Genomic DNA, 19,716 nt, shown 5'->3' on the forward strand with positions numbered 1-19,716 from the left:
ATTTGACAAATCCCATACATATGTTTTGATATGGACCAGCTGGTATACCAGCTGATGCGCTCATGAACAACAAGGTAATGAGGATGTTTCAATGTAATACTTGTATTGTACATCTTCATCCTTCACCTAGCTTGCTAGCTAGCTGGAATTATTTTCCACCCGGCTTAACTACTACTCTACTGTGAGTCTGTAATAAACAAGAGATGAATTGCTGCATATACAGCAATGTGTAACTATCTCCTGTATGTTGTGCATGGCTGTATGCATAATATCATAGACTGTGATCACCGTTCCAACTAGTGCCAATGCCACACCGCTGATATACTGGCACATCTCTAGTTACAACAGAGTCTATTGTGCCATATTGGCTTGATTGGGATCATTTGCCAATTGTGCCTTCACCATATTCCTTGTTGTGCATAGCCTCACTTCGTCATCTTCAGAGAGCATCACACCTACAATATAAACTTTCAATATAGTTAACTAACTTGGTTTTTGTGTAAGTTGTGTTTTAGTATTGTAGTTTTCTGATGCCAGTTAAACTCCCTTGCCTATGTATGTATGCATATGTATCATTTCCACTAGAACACACACTGCTCTGAGTGCTGGCTATGGCACTGTTTATACTTGACCAATGGGTAGGTTGCAACGTTGGTGTATGTACTTGGTTGTATGTGACCCGGTCCTAGTTATACAACTAAGTGCTAAAGATAATACAAAATGCGGTTAAAATTATGACATTAATAATTAATAATGAATAAATAAATAATAAATAATGTTTGAGAAAACTACAAGGCCTAAGGCTTTGCACTCACCAGGAATAGAATCCATGTTGCATGAAGAGACAGTTGTATAATGGGTGGGTATTTTCATAGAGGTGATAGAAACGTATGATGATTCTATTAACGTCAATCAAAACAGTTAGCATGTGACGCCAACTACTAATAGACCAGACGGATTTCGGATTCTAGACAAGCAAACTACTGTTTATTTGTGTTTGAAAGTGGATGGCAGCAACTATTTTGATTGGAAGACGAGTGGTTGCTATGCCTGCTTAATAAACAACATGATTGGAAGTTGCTACTAATCGCTGGAGGTTAGTTTGTGTTGGTTAAAACACATTTGCAGTCTTGTTTCTTTAGTCTCACATAACTAGGCCACCTTCACTCGTGTATGGAATGGGAGAAAACCTCACCTAGCAAGCCATTGTGTGAAGAAGATGCAGTTTCCAGATGGTAAGTTTGTGTAATGATGCATGACTCTCCACCTGAAGCCTTTTAGTGTCAGGAGTGCCCAGACTGATCACTGATATGGACCCTGAGAAAACTACATAAATATTCACTGCCAAATTGCATCCCACGTACTGAACGCTGATGGAAAGGATAAACACAACATACACAAAATGTGTCCTTAGGCTGATAATTGCTGTGTGCATGGTTGTGCCTGCTATTATTATATGTAGCTACAGTCTGCCACCATCAGCAATGCTCCACATACTTGTGCACACTGACATATCCATGAAATTCTTGGTATTGCATTTCAGCCACATTTGTTCTCCAAATTTTTTTTTTTAGTCTTGCAACATATCCATGACAACATGTGATTATTTTAGTACAAATGACCCAGCTCATGTTAAATATATACATAACTCAGATATCAGTTTTAGGTGACAGACAACTAATCCCTCAAGTGGTTACCCTGTAGGCTTTACAAAAAGTTGGCCTTTTTAATGCAAATAATGATCTATAGCTCTATCTATATCTATTTGTCAAATTTTCACCAAACTTGGTATGTGATTTTGCCGAAATATGTTTGTAAAGTGCAAGAAAGTTCAAGGAAATCAAGCTAGTCAATCTTACTCAAATTTGGTATGTGGTGTTGCTGAAGGTGGAGGGAATTTGCAGTACAAAATAATTCCAATTTGAAAAGGGAGCACAGAACTGAAGTCATATGTAAATATTATATGCACTGCAGCTGCTAATAGGAACATGAGTGCTATAATATAGTAAATGATTACCTGGTAAACTGCCACATCTCACTCCAGCATCTTCATTATGACTACAAGATCTTGTAACACCAACTCCAAGATGACCACAACTGGCCAGTGTTGATTCACTACCAGTACAAGCAACATTATCTAGCCAGATTGATCCTGATCCTTGACCAAACCCAGCTGAATACACTGCTGTTCCTGATGATCCAAATCCCAGTTGTCTACACACCACACCAGCATCAATACTACTCCATCCATCATCACACACTGTACCCCATCTATCATTGTAGTAGACTTCTACTCTACCTTCATTGTATGAACTGCCTCCTATTAATCTGATCAGAATAGCTACAAAAAAGCAAATGCAGCTATTCATACAGTACAATAGTATAGGGACCACAAAGGAGTATACAGTAGTAGGCATGGCCCATGAAAAAACATCACCCAAAAACCAGCCTCACTTTTCCCAGATAACAATGAGGTAGTATTTGTTAGATAAAACTCAAGCCTGAACAAGCCTTTAAATCAACCCAATTGCTTTCAACAAGTTTCTACAGAATTTTTTAAAATAACGGAATTTTCTGCTGACTGGTGCCTTTAGACAAGCATAACTCGATAACAGCTAAGGCTATAGGCTTGATTTCTTTACTGTTTGATGTCGCTTCAGCCCGAGAGGTACCTTTTGGCATACCGCAGTACGTACAATGCTTTCTTCATGGACTTACCAGTGTCTTCCTTTGTGTCCCATTCATTATTGCTGACAGCAAAAAGTATCAATTTGGCGGTAACACATGATGGCTTCCTTTCATAATGGAAATTCTCCATATTTTTCATAGTGGCTACTTTAATTACAGAGGTGCTTTTTGGACAGTTCTTGATTCATACTGCTGTGTAACAGGTTGAACATAGCTGACAATAAAGCATAATGGATACTTCACTTTTTAGATGACAATTGATATAACTAGGGCGTAAGGCGCCATTTCCTTCTTTTGATGGGTTCACCAGTCATAATAATTATTTACAGAAAAGGTTAACAAACAGGTACACAAAAAAGTTTGGAATTTTCAAAGAGAGTAAGGACCATACCACATCGATAAAAAGTACTGAAACAAGCTGGAGTAGTGCATGAAATTATATCACAGTAAAACAATAAGAATTATTATCTCCATACGAGAAGCCATGCAACACCGCACAACAGCACTGTCTCTTGTGGCATCACCGGTCCTCCCTGGAGTCCTCCACAACTGTCAATCCCAAGGGTCAAGCCATTCACTGTGTTACACTCAAAAGCGCCTATAATTTTATTTATGATTAGTCCTTGCACGTGACATCTGTTGTTCAAATATTTTCCTGGAGCCTGTACAGTGAGAAGTTCAAATAGACTGTATTTCTATTTGGGGGACTCTTATATTTTTCGAGTATTAGGCCACTCCAAGAAAATTCATTGTTTCCCATTTCCTGCCCACATGCAGATTCTCTTCCCGCATGGTCATTCGTTATTGCTGTCAACCAAACATTTTATTCATTATTTATCTGTGAATTCATAGCAGCAACTAGTTTAGCATTCAGAAAGCCCATTTAGCTAACTTTTCACTGTTCAGGTTCTTAGTTTAAATATTTCTACTGTATTCTTACCTGTAAGTTAGCTATGAATTTCAAAATTTAGTGGAAATATCTCAGTATAATGAATAATGGATAATGAACTGCCCGCCTGCATGTATTTTTGAGATCAATGAAATGGGAAACAAGGAATTTTCTAGGAGTGGCCTTACCACCAATGGCGATCAATATTTCGAAGATTGACATAGAGGCTAAGGCTACTCTAAGAAAATTCATTGCTTCCCATTTCCCGCTCACATGCAGATTCCCTTACCGCATGGTCATTCAGTATTGCCGTCAATATTACTGTCAATGTTCATTATTTTTCCTGTGACTGCACTGACATACATAGCAGTACCTAGTTTAGCATTTAGAAAGCTCATTTAGCTAGCTTTTCACTGTTAAGATTCTTAGTTATGAATTTCGAAAATTAATGGAAATATCTATAATGAATAATGGATAATGAACCGACCGCCCGCATGTATTTTTAAGGTCAATGAAATGGGAAACAAGGAATTTTGTTGGAGCGGCCTAACAAACAAGATATTGAGGCGAAACTACCAGGTTTGGTTATTACAGCAAAGAAACAATAGTATTTCTTCTAAATTTTGAAAACCAGCTGAAAAATTCTAACCCGGCATTAGAGAATAGATTTTATACCCTGATAACTGTACCTGTTAGTTTTAGGTCAATATCTTCTTCCAGGATTGAATAGTGATTTGAATCTTATTAAGCCCCGATGGAACTCTCACTAGAAATTGTTAGAATACCCCAAATAGTAGGGTTTCCAATGTAAAAATTCGACTTCTTCAAAATAATTTGCTAACTGCTGTTACATGTTGGACTAACTCTCACTTGAATACAGCTGCAGTGGCAATAAATTCCATTACCTTCTTGGGGTAGAAATCAATCAAAATATCTGCAAAATCCAACATTATGAGCTGTAACTCTCAGAAGCCTTGATTCTTTATTGCAATACTGGAGTTCAACCTTCCTCTGTGAGTAAACCTTCACCTAAAAGCATTGGTAGTTTGATTGGTGAGGTGGGTTTCCTGTCACTGCATCATTTGAGCATGATTTGGGCTCCAAAAACGGGTTTTAATCTACGGACACCAAACAATTGATAGCCCAAACTTCGTCACACCACAGTAATAATCATCCATCGACAAAGAAGTCACATACGAAGTTTGGTTAAGTTGTGACAACTCTAACCATCTGGGTGAGTAGGCAAAATTAGCCGGTAATCACACCTTCACTACATAACTTGTCCGCTCAACTGTTTAAAAATAGATATCTCGGTGTAAAACAACTGCATGATCCATAACGTATAACTAATAGTGAAGTTATCGTCACTGCAATTCAGCTACAAACGCACTTAGCCTACTTTAATCAGGCTCATGTGACTAGGCTTGGGTGTGGTTAGTAATGCTATGCACAGCCTGCATTTATTTGTTTGTTATTACTAGGCAGGCAATATTTGTATTGAGGGAGAAAATCACAGTTGTCGTGGCACTGCATAGGACATCAAGTGCTTAGATGGCAGAAATCATGCGAGCTTAATTACAATTTTCTTAGTGCCATTATGCACCTATCAATGTTAAGCCCCACTACCCCCCTCCCGGGCTTACTTAGGGATTAGTGGGGGATTTTTGCCGATTTGATCAGAACTTTTGCCCCACTAGTGGGGCATTTGACCGTTCGAAATTTAGGCGTTTGCTTTAGCTTGCAAGCTATAAGAATTGATCTGTTTCCTAAAGTTTATTCCAGCGATACTACATGGAGATATGACCACTAGTTGTTCCCCAGTGGGTGGAGAATTTGATTTTTCAAAAAGTCAAATCCCCACCATTTCCCCCACTACACCCGGGAGGGGGGAGGTGGGGGATAACATTGATAGGTGCATTAATAGGGACCCGCCGATTATGCTGGCATAATTATGAGCATGATAGGTGCCTGAAAGCATTGAGCATAATGCTAGCATAATAGGTAGAATATTTGTGTAATAGTATGAATTCTTGCTTATCAAAATAGCTATCACAGAAAGATCGATATATTCTAATAGAACAGTCAGTAACTCTAATAGAACAATCACATAACTGACTGTTCTATTAGAGTATATCGATCTTTTCTGTGATATGCATTTTGACAAGTAAGTTTGTGTTTCAGCCACTTATTATTTATCCATAAACTAGAAATTATTAGCAGAGCATGAAAACTGAGGCATAAATAATTGGGCATAATTTGAGCATAATAGGTAAGTATTGAGAATAACTTTAAGCATAATAGGTAAATTTTTGAGCAGTGCACCATAGCATAATAGGTAAAATTATGAGCATAATAGGCGGGTCCCTAGCCATTAAATTTTATTTTACGATTCCTGACTACGATAACCTCACTTTTAGTCGTACTTTAGGGATCATACAGTTGTTTTACGTCAAGATTTCTATTTTTAAGCAGTTGAGTGGGCAAGTTATGTAGTGAAAGTGTGATTTCTGGCTAATTTTGCCCTATATCATGCTCACCCAGATGGTTAGAGATGTCACAGTTTAATCATACTTCGTATGTGACTTCTTTGTCGATGGATAATTGCTACTGTGGTGTGAGGAAGTTTGGGCTATCAATCATTTGGTGTCCGTAGACGAAAACCCGTTTTTTGGAGCCCAAAATCGTGCTCAAATGATGCAGCGACAGGAAACCTACTTCACCAATCAAACTACCAATGCTTTTAGGTGAAGGTTTACACACAGAGGAAGGTTGAACTCCAGAATTGCGATAAAGGATCAAGGCTTCTGAGAGTTACAGCTCGTGATGTTGGATTTTGCAGATATTTTGATCGATTTCTACCCCAAGAAGGTAATGGAATTTATTGCTACTGCTGCTGTATTCAAGTGAGAGTTAGTCCAACATGTAACAGCAGTTAGCAAACTATTTTGAAGAAGTCAAATTTTTACATTGGAAACCCTACCAATAACCACAGCTATTTTATTTCATGACGTCATTTGGAATACAGTCTATAGTGGAAAGAGTGCCAAGCATCGGTGGTATTATGATGGGAAAAGTTAACCTTGAATGGAAGGATGGTTCTCACTCTCAAACATCCTTAGCATTATTCCCTTACTTGTATGTCAACATCTTACTAGTTGACAGTATTGTCATCCTCCTGAGCCTGTATGTGAACCTCTGACAAAACCAGAGTATCATTCCCATTTCAACTCAATCTACGGTATGCTTCAAAACAAAGTTAAAGTAGCATAACGTATATAACATAGTCGTAAACATACTTGGGGTTTAACCGTAGTTAGTAGTAAATGTCATCAGTGGTGGAAGGGAGAGGGGTTGAGGGCTAGGGGGCTTGGTCTTCTAAGGGGGCTTAGCCCCCGATATTTCACCAAAACTATCCTTCTTGGAGTGGGGTTGAAAACCGTGAAAAAGATCAATACACTCTAATAGAATGCTCAAATACCCTAATAGAGCTGTCAAAGCCTTCACAAAACATGTTTACATTATACAGCAGAGCTCAAAATAACATGCAGAAAGTTGTGGGACAAATAGCCTAATATTTTGCAAAGTGTTAGAAAGTTGGATAGCCAGTCATGAATTATTGTTGTAATATGATACAGAAGGATGGACCAGAGGTTGCCATGACAAGTGTTTATACCATTAAATTTTATGGATAGCCAGCTGCATATGTAGCAAAACACGTGCCCAATAGACCTACAGTATGTACATCATCATGTAGTCTGAAAAGTGGCTGAAGACTTCAACATGTGTTCTAAAATAAGCAAATGTGGTTGGAGATTGGCCGGTGACCAACTGTTATTTTTAACTCTGCATATAAACACACCCACTCATCTAAAATGACATAGGACACATATGCCTAAAATGGTGCTAATTCCCGTGGGATACAAAATAACCAATACACTTAACTTGACTTAAACATTTTAGTCATCACCCTTCTTAATTTCCAACAATGTCATTCTAGAGCACCCTTAATGCAGTATACCAAGGATTATGTTAGTGTGTCATGATTTGGTGTATATTATTGTAAGGAACTGGTGTTAAACAAACTGGCATTAAGCAGTGCTTACTGGTGATCTGTACATCTAGATATTATGGCATTTATATTATTTAATACTATTCAAAAATAAACTGCCAATTCCTTCACTATACAGTATCTTATTGCAAGCCTTTTGATATTACACAGTATGCTACACTGTATACAATAAATACAAATAAGAATTAAGAAACTTTTACTAAGTTTCTACATTCCAGACAATTATTTTAAAATGTACAACATAATTATAAAGTCACACTACTTTTGGATAAATGTTTTGATTTAAACTTGCACTATGACCAGTACCTAGCTATAGGATATATATGAGCATTGTGCTCATCTTACCTAGTTGGTTCTCTAGAATGAACTGTGGTTGGTTTGTAACTGACATAGTAATCACCCATTACGGCACTCCCATATATTATGAGACTATAATACAATACTTGTTAACATGGCATTGAATAAAGAGATTAACATTGTTGCTATAAATTGTAGACATGTAGAAGCGAGTTGCTTATGCTACACAGCTACAGTGAACTTAAACCTCAGTGCTAAATGTGGCAGAAAAACTTTGTGAGGATGTTGAGTTATCAAGACAATATCAAACAGACAAAGTCATATTGGTGCAGCAAACAGCTGTTGTCAGATTACAAATGTATTCTGGATTAAAGCCAGAGGCATTGGATTAGAACAATACATGTGACCCAGTCTGAGAAAACCGGGCTTATCGCCTATTTAAAAGTATCCAGAAACGCCGGTTTTAAGTATTTAGTGTGTTGCAGCTCGCCAATGGTTGAAGCTATGTGTACCAAATTTTCACATGTTTTACCCCAATTCCTTACCTTCCAGAGCATCCACTGTGCAAGTAGCCAACAACTAAGTTTCCCGCCATTTTAGATAGTTTTTAAACCGAGGTTGACTGTATCAGGCGAGCTGCAAATAGGTGGGAGGTGGGGAGGGCCCTGGAAGGCAGGCAAGATGGTGTTCAAAAATTGAAAGGGAAGGCCAAGGGATGAATTAGGCCAAGTTCTGGGCCATTTAGGTCTCAAAACTGGCTAAACTGAAAGAAAATTCACAGCAAAGGTGCTTATTGAACACCACAGAGCTGTACAGCCACATACAGTCATCCCCAGGCTGACCAGAGCTCCATTAAGGCCCCACACCACACGTACGGATTGCCATTGGGTTTGGGAAAAGCAGCCAGCAAAACCAGACCACTCAAGTCTAGCTGATTTTGATTGTGGAATTAGATAGTTTATTCATGTAGCTTTGTGTCCTGGGTGAAAAATTGAATCTGCTGACATGGGCGCTAAGACTGATTTTCTCAGACTGCATGGGTCACATATAGGAATTTAATAGTCTACAGTAGAAACTCCTGCAATCACAAACTACAGAACACAAGCAACTGTCTTCGTTAATGCATTCATATGAAAACAGTAACATTTTGTGAATAAATTATATTTCAAATAGTAAAAAGCACACAAATTGGATTTTGAACATAATCCCACCACACAGAGTATAACCTGGATATGTACTACCCCATGGTAGTTCACTGACCTATCATGCCTATTTAACATGGTTCATGGGTGGGAGAAAATAGTGACATGTATTATCATCATTATAACTTTAGAACCGAATAAGCTTTGGACTTTCTGTAAAAAAGAAACTTATTCTTTACGGGGGTTGAATTTGACTACAAGTTTGTGGATATTGGATCATATAAACATGAAATATACACAAAATTGACAGCTTTTATTATTATTTATTTATTATTATTATTAGCACTTTTGAACATAAAATTGCCTGTAAAGGTCACCAAAGTTCAAACCTTAGGTGGCTCCCAATTGAGAAATTATCTTTGTCATACACAAACTTTATACCAAGTTTCATGCTTTTATCCAAAAGAGCAAAAAAAGTTTTTTTAAAAGCTGACAACCCTCCCTACTACTGATTCAATACCAATAACCAATAAATACTAATTTTATGCTTGTCTGTTTATGGCTATGGCTATATAAAGTTTATTACAATGCTTGTGTTTGTTTGCACTCTTTGATAAACAAGTAAATATCTTCCAAGGTAGGTATGCATGATTGTACTATTAGGATATGTTATGAGCTGGCAACGGTGGCTCAGTGGTGAAGAGTTTGGGAGTTAAGTCTGGAAGTCTCTGGATTGAACCCTGGAGAACTTTTTTACAGCATTTTTCATGCACTTTCTAAATTTTTGGGTGACTGTTCTATTAGAGTATTTTGACTCTGCAAATTTACTCTATAGTTTCTGTTGACTTTTTCCTTGTAAATCTATAGGTGTATCAGTGCAATTTCACAAAATGTTTGAGCTATGATGGTTACCTTATACACCTACCAAAATTTTACCGCAAGTGTTTAACCCTGTAGGTGTGACAAAATGTCGGCATTTTTAATGCAAATGATGATCTATAGCTCTATCTATGACTATTCGTCAAATTTTCACCAAACTTGATATATATGTGATTTTGCCAAAATATGTTCCTAAAATGCAACAAATTTCAAGAAAATCTTGCTCAAATTTGGTATGTGGCGTTGCTGAAGGTGGAGGAAGGGCATTTGCAGTACAAAAATAATTCCAATTCAAAAAGGGAGCACAGAGCTGAAGTCATGTGTAAATATTATATACACTGCAGCTGCTAATAGGAACATGAGTGCTATATAGTAAATGATTACCTGGTAAACTGCCACATCTCACTCCAGCATCTTCACTATGACTACAAGATCTTGTAACACCAACTCCAAGATGACCACAACTGGCCAGTGTTGATTCACTACCAGTACAAGCAACATTATCTAGCCAGATTGATCCTGATCCTTGACCAAACCCAGCTGAATACACTGCTGTTCCTGATGATCCAAATCCCAGTTGTCTACACACCACACCAGCATCAATACTACTCCATCCATCATCACACACTGTACCCCATCTACCATTGTAGTAGACTTCTACTCTACCCTCATTGTATGAACTGCCTCCAACTAGTCTGATCAGAACTAGAGGTATAAAAACAAAAGCAGCTAATAAAACATACAAACTTGCCTTGATCTAGTTCTCAGGGGGGTCTAGGAGCTGATATGTTCTAATAACAGTGTGACTTGAAGCTCTTCTCTAGGAAGTCATAGTAATGTGTTGTTACCTTTTAGTATGGGAAGACAAGGAGAACACCATTGCTCCTTTTTGCTACTATAGAAGACACTCAAGCCATATAATACACTATTGGCCTGCTTTGGACAAGATCAGTGCCTTGCACCCTCTAACTCTAACTCACCTTAAACTCATCAAAGCCTCTTAGTGTGTTTGACAATCTACTAGACTGCTACAACAGTCCCAAGTTGATGCATCTAGCTATAGAATACCTCCTGAGATAATGCGTAAGTGATTCAGTCAAGGATGCTGTATTGGAATCACATGCACCTAATGATTCATTTCCTAACTTATCAAAGTGGATTGGAGGGTGCCTTCAACTCATGAAAACTTTTCTCCACACAAACAGTGAAAGCTCATTGTTCACATAGTTGCCACAGCAATATTGAAATGTTAATAATTACCATGTAAAAACAGCCAAGGGTTCAGCGTTTAAAAGCCTGGGTGAAAAAGTTGTGAAATCAAAGTTGATGGCCATGAAATGGCTGCAATGATGTAAATGATAATGCACAAAGCCATTGTTTAAAATTTATTACAATCATCAGCACAATTACAACCCTTTCATGGGTACCACTTTTGATTTCACAACTTTTCCACCTAGGCTTTTGAAGGCCACACCCCTTTTATACAGTTTTCACATGGATTTCAGTTGTTTTGGTGTTTTAAATATCCTTGTAGAGAGATCAAGAAATTTTAATTACGACAATTCATGTGAATTTGCATTGCCTCCTTCACTAGGATTCGGCACCAAATTCACCTGAATTGTCGTAATTAAAATTTTTGCCATTAACCTACCATCACAGCCATTTCTTGGCCGCCACCTTGGATTTCACATCTTTTTTCATCCTAGCCTTTTTGGGGGCCGCACTCTTTTTTTTTACAGCTTGGCTGTTTTGGTTTAGACATCACTTCTTTTTGTATTGCAAGCCACAAAGCCAGCCATTAACTGGCTTTGGTGCTTCCTTCTAACTAGTTTTCTTTTCTTTTCTGTAGGAATATTGGAACAAAGGAAGAAATGTTGTGTACAGTTTTTTGTCTGTTTAAAAATATTTGTATATTTAACAATGAAAGATGATTTTGTTTCCAACACATATTTCTACAGGTTGATTTGTTTGTAGCCGATCCCTATAAGGTAACATGTATCCAGCTGATATCTCTACAGGGTGACTTGTTTGTAGCTGAACTTTCAACTTGATGGTTTCTTTGTAGCTGAATTCTCTACAAGGTAACTTCTTCTAGCTGATCTTTCTACAGGGCAATTTATTTGTAGCTGAATTCTCTACAGGGTGGTTTGTTTGCAGCTGAACTCTCTACATGGTGGGTTCTTTGTAGCTGAACTCTCTACAAGGTAACTTCTTCTAGCTGATCTTTCTACAGGGCAATTTATTTGTAACTGAATTCTCTACAGGGTGGTTTGTTTGCAGCTGAACTCTCTACATGGTGGTTTCTTTGTAGCTGAACTCTCTGCAAGGTGACTTCTTATAGCTGAACTATCTACACAGTAATCTTTTCATAGCTGAACTCTCTACAGGTGATTTGTTTGTAGCTGAACTCTCTACAAGATGATTTGTTTGTAGCTGATCTCTCTATAGGGTAACTTGTTTGTAGCTGAACTCTCTACAGGATGGTTTCTTTGTAGCTGATCTCTACAAGGTGACTTCATCTAGCTGATCTCTCTACAGGGCAATTTGTTTGCAGCTGAACTCTCTACATGATGGTTTCTTTGTAGCTAAACTCTATGCAGGGTGATGTGGTTGTAGCTGAACCCTCTAAAGGGTGATTTGCTTGTAGCTGAACTCTCTACTGGATGGTTTCTTTGTAGCTGAACTCTCTGCAAGGTGATTTCTTCTAGCTGATCTCTCTACAATGTAACTTCTTGCAGCTGATCTCTCTACTGGATGACTTGTGTCTAGTTGTATACTTTACAAGCTGATTTGTTTGTAGCTGAATACTCTACAGGGTGGTTTGTTGTAGCCAAACTCTCTGCAGGGTGATTTGTTTGTAGCTGAACTCTCTACAGGATGGTTTCTTTGTAGCTGATGTTGCTATGGGTGACCTGTTTCTAGCTGATCTCTCTACAAGATGATTTCTTTGTAGCTGAACTCTCTACAGGGTAGTTTTTTTCTAGCTGAACTCTCTCTAGGGTGATCACTTCACAGCTGAACCCTCTACAAGGTGGCTTCTTCTATCTGATCTCTCTACAATGTGATTTATTGGTAGCTGAACTCTCTCTACAAGGTGACGTTTTCTAGCTGAGCTCTCTCTTATTTCTAGCTAATCTCTCTACAGAGTAACTTGTTAGTAAAGCTGAAGTCTTTACATGGTGGATTTTGGTTGTTAAACTCTCTGCATGAAGACTTGTTTGTAGCAGAACTTCTGAAGAGTGAATTGTTTGTAACTGAACTCTCTGCAGGGTGTATGACTTGTTTATAGCTGAACTCTCTTCAGTGTGACTTGTAATGTCTGAATCACTATACAGCAATATATTTGTAGCTAAATTCTCTATAGGGTGACTTGCTTGTTGTTGAACTGTCTATAAGATTAATTGTTTGCAGCTGAACTCCCTACAGAATAACTTGTAATGTAATAGAATTCTAAATAAATTATCCGAATGCTCTATTAGGGTGACTGTTCTATTAGAGTATCTCAATCTCGCATTTGCTACACGGAGTTGGCTTTCGAATCATAACTCAGTGGTTTGTAATTCGATTCTTCTGTACTACTGCAAGGACTTTCTATGAAGATTATTCCAGCTATACACCGATTTTCAGCTCATTGCTCTAAGGGGTTTGCCTAGTAGGCGTAAAAACTAACACTTTTTTATTCATAAAAATCGATCGCGTAATTGTGACACTGGTCGGGTTTTGTGTCATATCTCCATGGTCGTTATCTCGGTTCTTTTCAAACCAACAAAAGGCACTCCTACGATGGTTACTCCATCTACATAGTAATTTTCAACTGCTTCCATGAAGCGGTTTGCCCTGTAGACGTGACAACAAATCGAACTTGTTTTACGCGAATGATCGGTCATAACTCCTGATCCATTCATCGGTTTCGCAACAAATTTGATGCTAGAATTCGCCTTTGGACTCCTTTTCTGTGTGCCAAACTTTAAGGCGATCGGAGTACGCGTTTGCGTTTTATAACAATTTTTGCAAGTGTGCGAAATCACGAAGAAGAATCAAGACACATCACTACTGACCTTCAAGCCATTTTAGATGATTCACTTTTTAAACAGCTTGTAAGCAGTTCCACTATTCGTGATCAAGCACGTCTGCGTGCTTTATCATATTCTTCTGGCACCAGCAGTGGTTGGCTTAAAGCACTTCCACAGCCTGCTTTGGGTCTAGCTATTCCTCCTCACGATTTTACTATAGCTTTACGTTTGTGGCTTGGCATTCCTTTGTTCCCTTCTTTACCACTCTGTACTTGTCTATCTGTCATTGACCAGTTTGGTGATCATCTGCTGGGGTGCTCTCATGGTCCCTTGAGGATCCAGCGTCATAATGCTTTAGTGTCTGTTGTACACCATGCCTTGCTCCAAAATCACCCTGGTGTTCTTAGGGAGCAAGGCATTTCATCTGACCAATCTCGTCCTGGCGACATATACCACCCTGACTTTCATCTTGGTCGTCCTGCCTATTTTGATCTCTCTGTCAGGAGTACCACTCAGTCTGCTGTCATATCTTCTGCTTCTTCTCAGGCTGGGGTGGCCGCTGCTGTTGGTGAGATAGCTAAGGACAACCAATACCAGGACATTGTGAATGATAATGGAGGAGATTTTATCCCTCTTGTATGTGAGACCTTTGTTGTTTGGTCACTATATGCCCTATCAATTTTAGGATCCATAGCTGACAGAACAACTGTTAGAAATGGTTTACCTCGAAAGTTTGCTAGGCGCCAACTTCTCCAGCAACTGTCTGTGACTTTGTGGAGGTACAATGTGAAAATGATACTCTGCCAGTATTCGCTTACTGCTGGGGACAAATTTCCTGACTTTGACATTGGTTAAGTTGAGTACGTAGGTAGTAATAAGTATATAGTTAGGTAATAAGTAGTAGTATGGTGTAGTTTTCAGTATGTACGTGTGTTTTTGTTTACTGTACAGAAACCTCCAGACATACGGTAGTGTGTCGTGCGGCCCAAGAAGCCGGCGCGCCAAACCGTGAGTATAATTGACAGGAAGAAAGAAAACGTCATTATCACACCTTTATATCTCGGTGATCCCTTATCCGATTGGAACCAAATTTGCTACAGAGTTGCCCGCCAGCAAGGGGAGTCTACATTCCAAATTTGAAGGAAATCACTCGTGCCATTTCCGAGATACGAGCTGCCAAAGTTTCCATTTTTTTCTTCGTTTTTCTTCATTTTTTTTTTCCTTTCTTCGTGTTTTCGCACACTTGCAAAAATTGCTATAAAACGCAAACACGTGCTCCGATTACCTTGAAATTTGGCACACAGAAAGGGAGTCCAAAGGCGAATCCTAGTATCAAATTTGGTGCAAATCCGATGAATGATTCAGGAGTTATGACCAATTATTCGCGTAAAACAAGATTGATTTGTTGTCACGCCTACAGGGATTCGCCAATTTTCAACTCATTACTCAAAGAATGAGTTGAAAATTGCTATGTAGATGGAGTAACCATCGTAGGAGTGCCATTTGGTGGTTTGAAAGGAATCGAGATAAAGACCATGGAGATATGACACAAAACCCAACCTGTGTCACAATTACGCGATCGATTTTTATGAATAAAAAAGTATTAGTTTTTACGCCTACTAGGCAAACCGCTTAGAGCAATGAGCTGAAAATCGGTGTATAGCTGGAATAATCTTCATAGAAAGTCCTTGCAGTAGTATAGAAGAATTGGATTACAAACCACTGAGTTATGATTCGAAAGCCAACTCCGTGTAGCAAATGCGAGATCGAGATACTCTAAAAGAACAGTCACCCTAATAGAGCATTCAGCTAATTTATTTACCTCATTAAAGAATTCTATTGCATTGCAAGTTATTCTGTAGGGAGTTCAGCTGCAAATAGTTAATCTTATAGACAGTTCAGCAAGAAGCAAGTCACCCTGTGGAGAGTTAAGCTACAAATATATCACTGTAGAGATTCAGAACATTACAAGTCGCACTGAAGCGAGTTCAGCTATAAACAAGTCATGCACCCTGTAGAGAGTTCAGCTACGATTAAGTCACTCTCTACAGAATTCAGCTACACACAAGTCACTGTGGAGAGAGTTCAGCTACAAACAAATTACCCTGTAGAGAGATCAGCTATAAACATAACACTTTGCAGAGAGTTCAGCTACAAACAAATCAACCTTTAGAGTGATCAGCAACAAACAAATCAACTTGTAGAGAGATCAGCTACAAACAAATCAACCTGCAGAGAGATCAGCTACAAACAAATCAGCTTATAGAGAGATCAGTTGCACACAAATCAACCTGTAGAGAGATAAGCTAGAAACAAATCACCCTGTAGAGAGTTCAGCTACAAAAAATCACCCTGTAGAGACATCAGCTAGAAACTAGACACAATGTAAGGAGTTCAGTTACAAGTAAATCACCCTGTAGAGAGTTCAGCTAAAACAAATCAACCTGCAGAGAGATCAGCTACAAACAAATCAGCTAGTAGAGAGATCAGTTACACACAAATCAACCTGTAGAGAGATAAGCTAGAAACAAATCACCCTGTAGAGAGTTCAGCTACAAAAAAATCACCCTGTAGAGACATCAGCTAGAAACTAGACACAATGTAAGGAGTTCAGCTACAAGTAAATCACCCTGTAGAGAGTTCAGCTAAAACAAATCAACCTGCAGAGAGATCAGCTACAAACAAATCACCTTATAGAGAGTCCAGCTACAAACAAATTACCCAGAAGAGAGATCAGCTACAAACACATCAATCTGCAGAGAGATCAGCTACACACAAATCAACTTGTAGAGAGATCAGCTACAAACAAATCATCCTGTAGAGAGATCAGATAGAAACTGGACACAATGTAAGGAGCTCAACTACAAGCAAATCACCCTGTAGAGCGATCAGCTAGAAACAAATCACCCTGAAGAGAGGTCAGCTACAAACAAATCACTCTGTAGAGAGATCAGCTACAAACAAATCACCCTGTAGAGAGATTAGCTACAAACAAATCACCCTGTAGAGAGATAAGCTAGAAACAAATCATCCTGTAGAGAGTTCAGCTACAAAAAAATCACCCTGTAGAGACATCAGCTAGAAACTAGACACAATGTAAGGAGTTCAGCTACAAGCAAATCACCCTGTAGAGAGTTCAACTAAAACAAATCAACCTGCAGAGAGATCAGCTACAAACAAATTACCTTGTAGAGAGATCAGCTACAAACAAATCACCCTGTAGAGACATCAGCTAGAAACTAGACACAAAGTAAGGAGTTCAGCTACAAGCAAATCACCCTGAAGGGAGTTCAGCTAAAGCAAATCAACCTGCAGAGAGATCAGCTACAAACAAATCACTTTGTAGAGAGATCAGCTACAAACAAATCACCCTGTAGAGAGATCAGCTAGAAACTAGACACAATGTAAGGAGTTCAGCTACAAGCAAATCACCCTTTAGTGAGTTCAGCTACAAACAAATCAACCTGCACCTACAAAAAAAGCACCTTGTACAGACTTCAACAAATTACCCTGTAGAGAAATCAGCTAGAAGAATTCACCTTGTAGAGAGTTCAGCAACAAAGAAACCACCATGTAGAGAGTTCAGCTGCAAACAAATCAGCCTGCAGAAAATTCAGTTACAAACAAATCGCCCAGTAGAAAGATCAGCTAGAAGAAGTTACCTTGTAGAGAGTTCAGCTACAAAGAAACCATTCTGTAAAGAGTTAAGCTGCAAGCAAATCACCTGTACAGAATTCAGCTACAAACAAATCACCTTGTAGAGAGATCAGCTAGAAGAAGTTACCTTGTAGACAGTTTAGCTACAAACAATTCACCCTGTACAGAGATCAGTTAGAAGAAGTTTCCTTGTAGAGAGTTCAGCTACAAACAAATCACCCTGTAGAAAGATCAGCTAGAAGAATTCACCTTGTAGAGATTTCAGCTACAAAGAAACCACCATGTAGAGAGTTCAGCTGCAAACAAGTCACCCTGTAGAAAATTCAGCTACAAACAAATCGCCCTGTAGAAAGATCAGCTAGAAGAAGTTACCTTGTAGAGAGTTCAGCTACAAAGAAATCATTCTGTAAAGAGCTCAGCTGCAAACAAATCACCTGTACAGAATTCAGCTACAAACAAATCACCCTGTAGAGAGATCAGCTAGAAGAAGTTACCTTGTAGATAGTTCAGCTACAAACAAATCACCCTGTAGAGAGATCAGCTAGAAGAAGAGTTACCTTGTAGATAGTTCTACTGCAAACAATTCACCCTGTAGAGAGATCAGCTAGAAGAAGTCACCTTGTAGAGTGTTACGTTACAAAGAAACCACCATGCAGAGAGTTCTGTAATAAATATATGTATTATATATATAATTTGTACATTTACTGATAAATTCAGAAATATTTAAAGTATTAAATTTTAACATCTGTTTCATCTTTTCTTCTTCCTGTGGTAAAGAAAAAAGATAGGTTTAAAAAGCCCCAAAGCCGGCCATAGGCCGGTTTTGCGGTATACAAATACAAAAACAAGTGAAATCTAATCCAAAACAGCCAAGCTGTAAAAAAATTGTGCGGCCCTGAGAAAGGCTATGGTGAAAAAAGATGTGAAATCCAAGGTGGCGGCCAAGAAATGGCTGTGATGGTAGGTTAATGGTAAAAATTTTAATAATGACAATTCAGGTGAATTTTGTGCCAAGACCAAGTGGCACCAAATTCACCTGAATTGTCATTATTAAATTTTTTACCATTAACCTACCATCACAGCCATTTCGTGGCCGCCACCTTGGATTTCACATCTTTTTTCACTATAGCCTTTCTCAGGGCCGCACACTTTTTTTACAGCATGGCTGTTTTGGATCAAGACACACGGTAGTGTGTCGTGCGGCCCAAGAAGCCGGCGCGCCACACCGTGAGTATATTAACAGGAAGAAAGAAAACGCAATTTTCACACTTTTGTATCTCGGTAATCCCTTATCCGATTGGAACCAAATGTGCTGCAGAGTTGCCCGAAAACTAGGGGAGTCCACATTCCAAATTTGAAGGAAATCGCTCTAGCCATTTCCGAGATATGAGCAGCCAAAAATTCGGGGTTTTTCTTCGTTTTTTTCTTCTTCGTCTTTTCGCACACTTACAAAAATTGCTATAAAACGCAAGCGCGTACTCCGAATGCCTTGAAATTTGGTACAGAGAAAGGGAGTCCAAAGGCGAATCCTATTATCACATTTGGTGCAAATCCGATGAACGGTTCAGGATTTATGACAAATCAGCTCAGCTAGTTCAGCTACAAGCAAATCACCCTGTAGAGAGTTCAGCTAAAACAAATCAACCTGCAGAGAGATCAGCTACAAACAAATCACCTTATAGATAGTTCAGCTACAAACAAATTACCCTGTAGAGAGATTGGCTACAAACAAATCAACCTGCAGAGAGATCAGCTACACACAAATCAACTTGTAGAGGGATAAGCTACAAACAAATCACCCTGTAGAGAGATCAGCTAGAAACTAGACACAATGTAAGGACTTCAGCTACAAGCAAATCACCCTTTAGAGAATTCAGCTAAAACAAATTAACCTGCAGAGAGATGAGGTACAAACAAATCACCTTATAGATAGTTCAGCTACAAACAAATTACCCTGTAGAGAGATCAGCTACAAACAAATCAACCTGTAGAGAGATCAGCTACAAACAAATCACCCTGTACAGAGATCAGCTAGAAACTAGACACAATGTAAGGAGTTCAGCTACAAACAAATCACCCTGT

General features: G+C 38.7%; 1 protein-coding gene across 1 annotated transcript in view; it reads right to left on the minus strand.

The window, feature by feature from the left end:
• Positions 1–19,716, minus strand: part of LOC136261460 (scavenger receptor cysteine-rich type 1 protein M160-like) — a gene marked incomplete at its 5' end in the record, with an annotated part of 163,506 nt that overhangs the window by 59,281 nt on the left and 84,509 nt on the right. Inside the window, 2 exon segments of the mRNA XM_066055468.1 lie at positions 2,018–2,341; positions 10,349–10,669. Of these exon segments, the coding sequence (XP_065911540.1) occupies positions 2,018–2,341; positions 10,349–10,669 (645 nt within the window).

This window comes from Dysidea avara, chromosome 7 (genome assembly GCF_963678975.1).
Source record: "Dysidea avara chromosome 7, odDysAvar1.4, whole genome shotgun sequence".
Classification (NCBI taxonomy): domain Eukaryota; kingdom Metazoa; phylum Porifera; class Demospongiae; order Dictyoceratida; family Dysideidae; genus Dysidea; species Dysidea avara.